This window comes from Psittacula echo (assembly GCF_963264785.1).
Source record: "Psittacula echo genome assembly, chromosome: 7".
Taxonomy (NCBI): domain Eukaryota; kingdom Metazoa; phylum Chordata; class Aves; order Psittaciformes; family Psittacidae; genus Psittacula; species Psittacula echo.
This window is the reverse complement of record NC_137740.1, coordinates 19,469,584-19,481,835: the sequence shown is the minus strand read 5'-3', so window position 1 is coordinate 19,481,835 and position 12,252 is coordinate 19,469,584. Positions and strand designations below refer to the sequence as shown.

At 39.8% G+C, this 12,252-nt stretch overlaps 1 protein-coding gene across 2 annotated transcripts in view; it reads right to left on the bottom strand.

Moving 5' to 3' along the window:
• PXYLP1 (2-phosphoxylose phosphatase 1) overlaps positions 1–12,252 on the bottom strand; it is a gene marked incomplete at both ends in the record, with an annotated part of 37,459 nt that overhangs the window by 17,928 nt on the left and 7,279 nt on the right. Inside the window, one exon of one of the 2 annotated variants that reach the window (XM_080623291.1) lies at positions 2,104–3,847. The exons of the other annotated variant lie outside the window; for it this stretch is intronic. Within the exon in view, the coding sequence (XP_080479417.1) occupies positions 2,104–2,197 (94 nt within the window). Of the gene's footprint in view, positions 1–2,103; positions 3,848–12,252 lie in introns of those variants that run through there. 2 annotated transcript variants of the gene reach the window in all.

Genomic DNA, 12,252 nt, shown 5'->3' with positions numbered 1-12,252 from the left:
CTTTGGATCAGGACTCAAGACTTCTGATGGTCCAAACAACAACACATTTTTCCATACTGAACCCAGGATATATACCAACAACTAAAGTCTCAGTGGTCTCTCAATTGTTTTCTCATCTTCTGTAATTCCCTGGACATTGCTAGTGCCTCGTGTATTTATGACGTTTCCTCCTTTCTCCCTCCCTTTTCATTTCAACTACCTGGGCTTCATGTTCTCTTGCTGTCTTCATTTATCCCACTTCCTAGCTGTTGAGTCCTTCTTTGCACACTTCATCCTCTCCAGCTCTCTACCACACAGAAGGCTCCATTAATTCCTCCATTTTGGTACCCACTTCACAGCACAGTGCAGCTATTTAAAGCTCTTTGGAGAGCCAACTGTCTCTCTGTATCCAAGAATTTAATTACTGAAAGTCCTCCCCTGAAGTGTCAATCCCACCTCTGTTTCCCAAGTGGGTTTTCTGGTCCATATGTAACTAGCCAACCTACAACAGTATTGGACTGACACAGCTCAGAGCGGGGGGAAATAGTCCAAAAAGGTCCTTCGTATGGGGCTGGAATTCATCTTTCTCCCAAACTCTGTTGTGCTCTTTCAGCTGTAAATCATAAGATCAGAATTCTGTTATCTAGGTTTCACACAATTTTTTATAGCTTAGCACTGTTTTATGACTTGCTCTATTAGTTCACAGTAACAAGCACTTGCCCAAAACAGAAGTCTGTCAATGTGTATATAGTCATACTTAAAATCTCTGATTAAGGGAGTTTTTGAACAGGATTTTTACACTGCTGTGCCTTTCAAAGCTCATGTTTTACTATGACAGGAATACAACACTGTAAAACAGAAATGAAACAGATGATTTTAATGTTCATTCCCCACAGCCAGGGCAGTTAAGAAAACATATCTGAAACCTATTTGGTGATCTAACTGGAAACTTTGCCAATGCTGAAGCTATGAAGAATATGTTATATTATTATAGAACTAGTCTGACAACAAAAAGGGAAAGAAAATATGTATCTCCCACTATTCATAAACTGATTTTTAAAACTACAGAAACTGCATAAAAACTACTTTGAAACATTAATTTTGAAAAAGTTGTATCTAGAAAAAAAGCAAAAGATTTACAGAAACAATAAAATGAAAGAGACCTCAATGCAACTCTGCTTGGTGTCCCAACAAGCTCAAGCTACTTGAAACATGAAGTAGAACTAAAAACATGGGCTGCTATCAGATAAAAGCAAGACTTGATAGAACAGTCAAACAGCAAACGCTATCCTGTGAGAGACAGAGGGGCACTAGTCACATGGTAGGATAACTAAACACTGCTGGAGAATCACTCCTGCCTTCAAGGGTTTTGCAGGTCCAAACTGAGCTTTTTTTAAGCTGACAAAATTCAGAGGAAATAAAATCCAAACTCTAATACTACATTTAATGAAATAAAAAACCTCCAGTAATTTTTATTTTAAATAAAACCACAGAACCCGGAGACTGAATTTTAGTCAACTGGTTTGTCTTTATGAACAAAACCAGTGGCATCTTAAATATTATGACATATGGTTTTATTCTTAGTGTGCACTAAATATTACCTTAAATAGGTCATAAGACCAAGAAGCTAATTCAACTGATTTCCATCTCCCCCCTTCACGTGTCCCACCCACCCACCCACCCCCCCCCAAGACCTGAATGGCACAAAAATATATCGAAAAAAGACAACTATGAGATAAGTAGTTTCTAAGCAGGAGAGACAATCATTCATAAGTGCTTTCAGAATAACGATTGTATCAATCCCTACACAGCAACTAATTCCTTCTGGAACAATGTCAAGTTTATCAAATCAGCTATTGCACTCAGAAGCCCAAGCAGAAGCCAGCCTGATATGAACTAGGGCTACAAAACTGACATAAATTTGACAGACTTCAGTACAGCAGAAAAACAAATACAAAGCAAAGTGCAGTTCATATAGTAGAAACATCAAATTAAATGCTTAATCACCCCATTACCCATTTCTTTCCCTCTTGCAGTCCTAGTTTGTTTCGGAAAACAAAAAGTATCACCCCTGACCACCAAGAAAAACATTTATCCATTAAAAAAAAATCCACTAGCATTTACCTAAACCCAGATAGATAGACAGTAAAACCATTTTCCATTTCTGTTTTCTTTTGTAGCTCCAACCAGCCTGAGAAGCAGCAGCACAAGTAGCCATGTTAGTCTCAATATTCTCACTAAACAGAGACCTGAAGTTTTCACCTTTTACAAAATAGAAGGTTCTTTCAGCCCCACGCAAACATACTATTTAAAACAGTCACATGGAAATGAAGCCACACAGCAAAAATGCGAGGAAAAAAAATTAAATAAAAAGTAATGTAACTAAAAAAAAATTCCATCAACCCCACTGAAAGTAACCTAATGCTAAAAGGTAAAAAAAAGCAAATATGCACAGCAGAGAACACAATAAGTTATTTATCCCTCCTCCACCTTCCCCCCGCCCCTTCTGCTCCTAGCAGGGCACTAACAAGGGTGCCTAGCACAGAGGAGAGCACTCAGGCTTGTGAAATTCTGATGATGAAATATAGGCTTCTCTTCTAGCTGCTCTTCCTCTGAAAAAGAGTGGCAGCTAGAAAAGGAGAAGTGTGGGGAAGAACCTCCAGAAAGAGGTAGGAATGCTTCAAAAACCTGAGACGGGGGGAAAAGGTGAAGATGCATGCAGCAAGAAAACAATCTGGAAAAAGTAGATAAAGCGCACATGGGCTGGAGAGCATGTAGGGCAACACCAAAGGTACATGCTGCCAGTTTGGCAGCAAGGAAGTCTGGGCACAAGGCTGCAATAACTCCAGTACCCAGCCACCCTGGGCTTGAGCCCTGCCACACTGCATGTGGCTTTAGAGCTCTACTTCGGATTTCAAATGCATATTTGGACGCCAATGAAGTTCAGATACGCCTGTGCAACACACAATCTACCCTTCTCATTTTATTCTTTTGTACAGCTGAATAAAGGCTTTGCAAGCCTCAAAAGGTGAGATCTATATTAACAGAGAAGGCCTTCATCCATAATGCAGACTTTGCAGGGGCCACAAGCATCCACCATATCGCATACAGAAAAGGAGGACGGCATTAGTCCAGGAAGCTGGGAGCTAGTAACAAAGAGAAAAAAAAAAAGGCCCACAAAAAAAGCCTAAACCAAACCCAACCAAAAAAAAAAAACCCCAAACCCAACCCCAAACCAAAAAACCAAAACCCCACAAATCACACCACCAAAGAAAATAAAATTAAAAAAACCCATAAAAATAAAAACCCACAACCAAAAAAAAGGTACAATTAAAAGCAGAGGTCTTCCTCCTCCAAAATCTGACAACCCCACCCAGAACAGTTTCATAGTTCTGCAGAGGGCTAACGAGGAAACGCACACAGCACCAAATGAACATCATGCTGATGCACCAGTAAATAGGGCCACTACTGGTACATGTCTGGGCCTGGAGCAAGCAGCCCAGCTCGCCCTCAGCTTCCCTGACACCTTTCAGGTACTGACAGTGTCCCGCAGCTCAGACCCTGCTGCAGGAGGACCTCCACCAGGTCAGCCCCGCCCACTGTGCACCGTCGCCTGCACCCCGAGCTCTGCGCTGCATTCTCCCCGCTCATCGGCTCTGTCTGGTGCCGACGCTGCCACTCCCGGACCAGGCAGAGCAGAGCTCCCAGGGCGGGCCCCAACCCTGAAAGGAGCGCTACCCATCCCGCCCGCTGCCCCTTCCCGGCGCCAACTGCCGCGCCGAGCCCTGTTCCCGCGCTCCCCGGGACGGGTTTTCTCCGCTCAGCGGGGGGCCGTCCCGCCTGGCATCGCCCCTGTGAGCCCCCGCTCGTCTCAGCGGAGCTGCCAGCTCCTGGGCAAGGCCTGGCCAGCGCTCGGGGCTCTCGCCGCTCAGATCTGAGGCTCCAGGATGCGGTGCTTCCCCTCACTCCGATTTAAAGCGTCCTTTCTGGAGATACCTCGGCAAATGACGACACAAAAGTTATAGTGGCGTTTCCTTCCCAAATTACTCGTGATTTAATAAAGAGGTGGATTTCCCTTTTCTTTTGCTTTTGCAGACCCAGTCAGCACAGAGCCTGAATTACCAGTTCCCTCACTATCCTCCCTCCACCTGGAGGATTAAGCCACAGTCAGTCATGGTGGGAATAGGAGCAGGGCAGGCCACATGAGGAACCAACCATTCTCTTCTAACTGGAAAGCATAAGGGAAATTTGAATTAAGATTTAGGATAAACAGATCTTGTTTTTCACAGCCAAAGAGAACTTCAGCATTGCCTGAACAGTTCTTCAGCAGAAAGGCAGAGAAGCTCAGCCCACTGTGACACATGCTGCATATCACAGTTTTCATAAATGTCATATATGGGTACACATTTTGTCTATGAGAGAAGCAGTGCCATTCAAGTTAAGGTACATAGATAATGACTGTTCCTCAAAACTTCACCTGAAGCCTTGCTTCATATAATAATTACCCAAGACAGAAGCAGCAGTCGATCCATCAGAGACCACACTTGGGCAGAGCCTCACTAACGAAGCACAGTACATGCCCCAGGACTGGCAAAACCTAGATGACAGTTTGCGCATTGCTCACTGGAGCAAGTGCATTATTACTGTGCTAACGTGACTCAACTTCAGCATTAAGTTATCATCACCAGGCTGACCACTAGAAAACATCAGCCAGATTTCCTGTTAACAAATACTTGAAAGTAAAGGTGTTTCAGCTGTGTTTTAAAGATTGTCAAAGACGTCATTAGAGGAAAAAAGTGCAGGAGAAAGTGTAACTAACAAGACCATCAGCTACAGCAACTCACTATTATGCATCTCACAGTGAAAATAAACCAAACACTCTTTTTGGTTTGCCGGATTCATTTGCATTTGTAACCTGAGGCAAATCAACGTGTCAAGGCTGAGATGGACATATCTACTGGAAATAAGAAATTTTAATAAATGCTACCTGAAGTTTTCTGTTTTCCATTCCTTTTTCTAGTTCCTTAAGCTTTGATTTTTTTTTTTTTTCACTGCTGGTAAAAGTACATGAGTTTAAAGCTTTAAACAACTTATGCCAGTATTTCTGAGAACAAGTTTCTTATTTCCAGCTGCATTAGCTTTATGCTTCGCTGATTCTTTTACAGGGTCCCACTCTGACTTACACAAGGAAAAGAAATACGTTAAGAAAATCTTTTTTAACCAAAGCACAACATGGCAGGCCTTGTAGTGTTGTGGTTTTGGGACTGAATTTAATCAGGTACATTGAATTATACAATGGGTGCTTGTACTTATAAAGTCCAGATGTGGCTCTGAAGGAGCTTTATAGTTTTAGGGTTCCCCACCCCCAATTGTTTTTCAGTTGACAATTCAGAAGGGCATATGGCACTGCTTAAATAGCTTCCAGGATTTTCAGCTTGACAGCAACAATATAACAATACTGACTGCAAATCCAAGCCTTTTCAAGTTCTGAAGAAGACAGTAATTTTCCACTTCTCCTCCCAAAGTGAAAAATCACTCTCTATTCTGTTTTCCTGCTACACTGAAACACTGTGTTGTTTAACATGGAAAAGATTTATATTTCTATCAATTAAATGTATTCCTCTCTTTAAAATAAATACGTCTGCATAATAAAGCTTTTCCTTACCAGCTTCTCACTAATTACTTCACTGCTTGGCTCTCCAGTCGATTTGAAGGGGATGGGAGAGGTTCCTACTAGACATCTAGACAGGCGGACAGATTTCCTGCTCTACAAACACATTACTCAAGTCAGATATTGCTCATGCTCCAGGTTATTTAGTGACAGGATGCAAAAAAAGCCCCATCAATGCTTACGATGAAGCAGTTACGTTGGTCCCTTGCCTATCCTTGTCTCATTAGGATTCACAAATGAGAAGTGTTACATAAACTGCACCATGATGCTATAAATGAAGTCATTCCTATTGATGTATCTGCATAGCTGTCATGTCTTATTAGGCTGTGAGATGACTTCAACTGTACCAAATCAGTGTCTTGAAGGGTACCCCACAAGGCTTAAGTATACAAAGTAGAGGGGTTTTATGGCCTGGAAACATGATTTTTATAAATACAGTAGAGCCAGACATTATCTAACAACTTATCTAATAAAATTCATGAGCACTACTATAAGATTCTAAAGCTCCATCCTGTGTCTTATCTACAGAACTCAGCAACTAGTAAATGAACTAATCCAGCTGAGCTGTCCTAGAAGAGATTTTCAAAACAGCTTTTATCAGCTGTGTTCAGAAACGGCTGGCAAATCTTCCCATTTCCATAATATTGTCTCAAAATAAAGGTCAACATGAAAAGGTAGCTGCAGGACACAATACACTGAATGCTACTGCCATAATTTGCCTGTGGGTGGTGACCTTTGTTATTTTTTTTGTCCTGTGTATTTTTTGGATCTCGCAAATACTGGAGTGGGAAGCTGTGCAGCAATGATTACATCATGACTGAAAAAAAAAACACTTGGCAGATTTCACATGTGAACTGAACACAAACATAGAGGCCAACCATGAGTGTTCAACATTGCAGAAGGAAACATGGCAAAAAGTATTTTCTCAGGAACATGGACTGCAAATCCTCCGGCTTCAGTGATCATTTCATTGACAGCAGCTGAGAATGATACAAAAATACGCCCTGTGCAGTAGAGTACAAGATAGTTCAGCAGCTGCTCCTGTTCTCTTCCCTAGCAATCTGTTGCTAACACTAAACATCTTTGACAATGGCTCTCCACTGCTGAAACATGCATGCTCCCCTGCATTTATTCTTTAACGAATTCATTAACTCTTGCTACTAATGTCTTACTCTTCAAAGAGAAAGTCTGCACAATTGTTTTTTATCATCCTAGATAAAATATTTTTTACCCATTTAAAAGATAGCATATAGTTATCTACAGCTTCAGGTGCATGTCATTGCCTCTTTTTCTTAGGGCTCTTCTTAGACAGGATTAAAATCACAAAATACATGGATAAAAGCAAACAGATTAAAGGATTTAAAAATACATCTTTGCTCTGCCCGTCTTTACAAGCATTGCTCCCATGGTTTCAGAACACCAAGTCAGCAGCTTTTTGGGCTGTAACAAATTCTGTACATCTGCTCACTTGTAAAAGCATCTTTCTGTCACCACCCAACAGAGCTGCTTTCTGCACTTCCCAGCAGTGTCTCTATGTCTGCACACCTGGGTCAGATAGAGTAATCTCTCTCAAGGGCACAAAAGGCAGGAAACCCCACCATGTCTACAGATCAGCCATAGCCTCTGCAAAGGCACAGGATGAAAACCGTTTAATATGTTAATGTCATCCGTCAAACACAATCCACAGACATCTGCCACTTCTCTACATAACTGTCCTTCCAAGATAAAAAGCCTTACAAATTCAAATCAATATTTTCACTACTGCATTAAATTAGCAGCTTTCTGTTTCATATCTAATCCCAACTGTTTTCTGTCCACAACCTGACCTGCTCAGGGAAGTGATCTTAACACCATATGCCACTGCTTACCCAAGCCAAGCCAGCTCACTTGTTTGCCCTTGTCAGCACCAGGGCACAGAAAGCTGCCATGGGGGTTTGCTAGCAGTAAAGCCCAGAACAACATATTTAATACTGTAGATCCTGATGGATTTTTGTGCTGGATAAGGCTGTCCAGGCATAGTCATTAACCTTAGAAATTCAGAGCAGCATTCTCTGCATCACAGCATTATTGATATCTTTAGGACACTTGCCATAAACCAGTTTAGAGTAAGATGGTGAATCCTATTTCTTGTCTCCATCAGTATTAATGTGCGCAGTTGGTAAACCCAAAATTACACCACATACATAGGGTTTCCAGCTCTTTTAATCCAACCATCTCACAAAAATCATACAGGGAGATCACTTCCATTTTCCAAGACTTTACTGCAGTACGTCCACAAAAGCCTCAGTCTTTTAAATACAAACTGCTTAGACCCAACATCATTAAGAAATAAACCACAATGCCATTTAGTATGTGCAAGCACTGCTTTTCTCTTGGTGAGCAAGCTTTGAAAATTTAAAAGGGAAGTAACTTCGGAAACAGAGATTACAATTTAAAAAAAAAAAAAAAATTGCCTGCAGTCACTAAAATCTTCAAAATCAGTACAGCCTAAGAAACCTCATTAATCACAGAAGACAAACAAGCCCAAGAACACACAATAAATTTTCCAAAAATCTTCAGAGTTAAATGATGAGACACTTTGCATTAATTTTTATTTTTTTTAATTAATTTAATTATTACATTAAATGCACTGTATTGTTCCAGCAATGAAAGCCCAGCAAAAGCACAGATAAAAGAACAGAACTGCCTGGAAGATAAATCACAAGAGAAAAATTAAGAGGACTAAGAAGAAACATGCAGAAAAACTATCTGAAGAATATGAAACAGATACATACAGGAGAACTAGCACATCCACAAAACCGATGGTTTTCAACTAAAATTGCAGCAGCACAGTGGGGATTAAGGCAGGCACAAAGCCCAGCTCTGAACAACAAACCTATCATTGTATCTAATGTTTAAGCAGTCATCCATGATTTCCTGAAGACTGCACGTAGCCCATAAACGGAGGAATACAACTGCATTATAACCACTGATGTTACGATAGTTTCTTGGTATTCTCACATTGAGACTCGGTGCCTGAACTCTGAACAAAGAGGGAAGAGAGAGTTAGGTCAGAACATTCCTCTGATGAAGATGCAGAACACAAATCTCAAACAAAGGAGAACAAACAATTTATGTACGAGGAATCCATTTGCAATTAATAGACAGCATTGTCCTAAAAGGTCTAATTAAAGAGGGATAAAGCTAATGGAGTATAAATTGACTGTGAATTCTCAGAAAGCTGGTCTAACAGAGTGGTCAGCAAAAGATTAATAAAGGGCTTGTACTAAAACAAAGCAGGGTAATGAGGCTGTCTTTACCTTCTTAGCTTAAGACATTCAGGTTTTGTTTCAATGCAATAATCTAGGAAACATGACAAAACAAAGGTATAAAGGAAAGCAGCCTATAGCAAGGGGATGAACAGCTGAGAAACTGCACATGGAGAAGAAGAAACCTTCAGAGATGACAATCACTTCCCACTGCCCAACCAGCCAGAACAGGGAAGCTCAGCAGAGAGGGTAAAAGAGATGGGCAGAATCAGACTGGCGTTCTCTATGCCTTTGCCTGTTCACCCACAGGTAAGCGAAGACCAAAGCTGCCCAAAGCACATCTATCTTCCTGGCAGCCCGCAGCTGTGGGGACTGGATCCATATAACTGCCTCTACAACACTGAAATCTGTTATCCTGGAAAACCCAAACAGGAGCTAGAATGAAAACCGTGTTCAGAGGGGCTGCATTCTTGTGAGCATTGAGGGCTTATACTGTGCAGATTTCACCTGCTTGAACCAAACCTGAATCCCAAACATTTTATGATTATAAAGAATGTAACAGCTTCACATTAGAAATATAACTATCTCTCTTTAGTATTTGTACAAACAAGGTGAATTTCAGAATGTAAAAACAACATTACAGGTGCTGAAACACAGTTCAGTTCAGTATACAACTAACCTATAGAAAAATCCTAGAACAGGTTTTTTTTTTTTTTTTTGGCTTTAAAAGACAGACCTGCCAATCCAAAACACATCTGCCTTTACCTGTAAGGCTGCTTGACTCAGCATTAGAAAAGGAACAGCAGAGAACTGCATTACTATGCTTTTGTTGAGTTGATAAGGGTGATACTCCTGAAATTTTAAAAAATGAAAAAGGAATTTGCTCATAAATAAATAGATAATCACCTGGTCGATTGTCTACTGCTACAGAATAAACTAACCATTTAGATTGGAAGAGACCTCTGCAGGTCAGCTGTTCCAACACAGCACTCAAAGCAGAGCTAACTCCAATCAGGTTGCTCAACGCACTGTGCAGACAACTGTATAGAGTTTAAAAGTTACAGACGTTGGCTAAAACCACCTACAACATAGAACATTAATAGCCATACTAAAGCTTGGTATGACCAAGCAACTGTTAAAACAAAAAGCCTAAATTTCTTCACTATCATGTCTTAACCGAAATTGCCCATCATCAAGTTTATACACGTTAAAGTACAAACTAAACTTTTCTAAGAAGACATTCAATTGCCATAAAAAGGCAAGTAACTACTGGCTCATAGAAGGAAAAAAGGAAGGAAGAAAAAGTGGTAGAGGAATAAGAGGTATACTCCATGTTAAAAAACCCCCACAATAACAACAAACAAAACCCAAACAAAACCCAGAGCATTTATTAAAGCTTTACAGAAAAACTGAGGTACTTATTCTATGTACTGTATCTCAAATTGTCTGGAACTGCAATGCCAGACAGTCCCAAGTAATGGTTCCAAAAAACCCCTACTGAGTTCATAATAGACTAATACAACATAAGTTCACAGGACTGTAAAATGACTGCAATATCTGAAGAGGTAGGAAAAAACCTACAATAAATCATGAGTCATAAGAAGAAAACACTATATAATCATCTTCTATTAGCTCACCCAAAAGCCAACTGCATTTTCACAGACTTTCATGCAAGACTAGCTATGCACATGGTTGTAAGAGTTCAACTGCAATATAGCTTCTAGCAGTTACACTGGAACCTCACTGATTTGCAAAAAATCTTAGTCCAGGTCACCAAGGAGTACACTCACTTCTTGGGGAGCCTCTTGGCCTCCACAAGGCCCCTCAAGAGGAGGGCCCTTGGCTGAAGACTGCTTTAGGAGGAGCAAAGGCCAGTCTCACATCTTCACACAACACACCTATAGGTGTGTGTCACATAATCACAATGAAAAAAATTTAGATCCTTCCTCATTTCATGTTTTACTCTCATTTACTTTTACAGCCCCATTCTGGTGATAAAATTCAAGTATCTTGAGACAGCCGGACCATGGTGTGTAGAAAGATAAAGGTACCCACATCACTGAAAGAAACATAGATCAGATTTGTTTAAATAAAATACAACTACATATAACATACGAGTCATCTTCTGGTGGAACCTCTTTGTGGCATTATTTGCAATTAGAGCAAGAGCCCAGTTTGACAGGATGCAGGAACAGGAAGGATTTAACTACAGCACAGGTATTCTAACAAAGATAGCTTAACTATTAGTAACAAAACAGAGTTCACTCCAAAGTTAAATATAAAGAGAGAGAATTAAGATCAATGCATTAGTCTAGGTAAAGGCTGACAAAAATATTAATTACTGTAAGCACAACAATTTTTTCCTCCTGGGAATATTGATTTTCCTTTGTTTACGATCTATTCAAGACTCAGAAAAATTAATGATAGGCACATACCTATAAGACTGTCCCTAAAAAAGTCATTGACCCTTTCACATGTTTAAAATAATTGCAAGATGTATCACTATAATTATTAAAAGACTGAAGCAAAAATTTCAACACTTTTAAACTTTCTTGCAGATATTACGACCAAGACTTGAGCTGGATTTTAACAGAAATAGCATTAAAATGCTTATTATTTTCCAGTCTTGTCTCCTTCTCTCCATAATATAACCTAACACTGTAGTAAGGGTTTGCAGAAGCCTAACTAGTAGCTTGCTGTTAGATTTGTGCAAAATATTAGGTTTCACTTAAAATATCTTTCAAACATACATTTTAACAGCTCGGATTAATATCTGCTTAAATACATTTCAAATAATCATCACGAATGAAGCCAAAATATGTATTTAAAGAAGATCTATGGATTTCTGTAACCTGCCAGGTAATTTCTATAGGTCAAATCCTGTCTGAAGCAACCTAACCTGACCTATAATTAAAGAAGATATTTAAAAATGATTGATTTATTTTTGTGGGAGAAAATAAGACTGTCCCACAGTGTCATTGTTAGGTATTCATTGTGTCTCCTCCCCCTTCAAGGCTTAATTTCTGCCTTCTGTAGTATGTAATATCACCACTTTTGAGAATCACAAAAAAAAGTTACTTAAGTATCTCCAGTTACAACATAAAAAGCATCTTTAACAAATATCTGTATATTTACAGTTAGTTTTCTTCACTACTAAAATGTACACAGCCTTGTATATATTATTTGTGGCTTATTTTTCCCTTTACTCTTAAATTCAGGTTAAATCAATACTTTCAAAAAACCCAGAGAGACTTCTCATTAGTGGAAAATCTGCAATGCTTATGAGCTTGAAGGCAAATTCAGGGAGTGATGTATCTGGTCTCATTTTAATTTTGTATGCTGGTAACACATGAC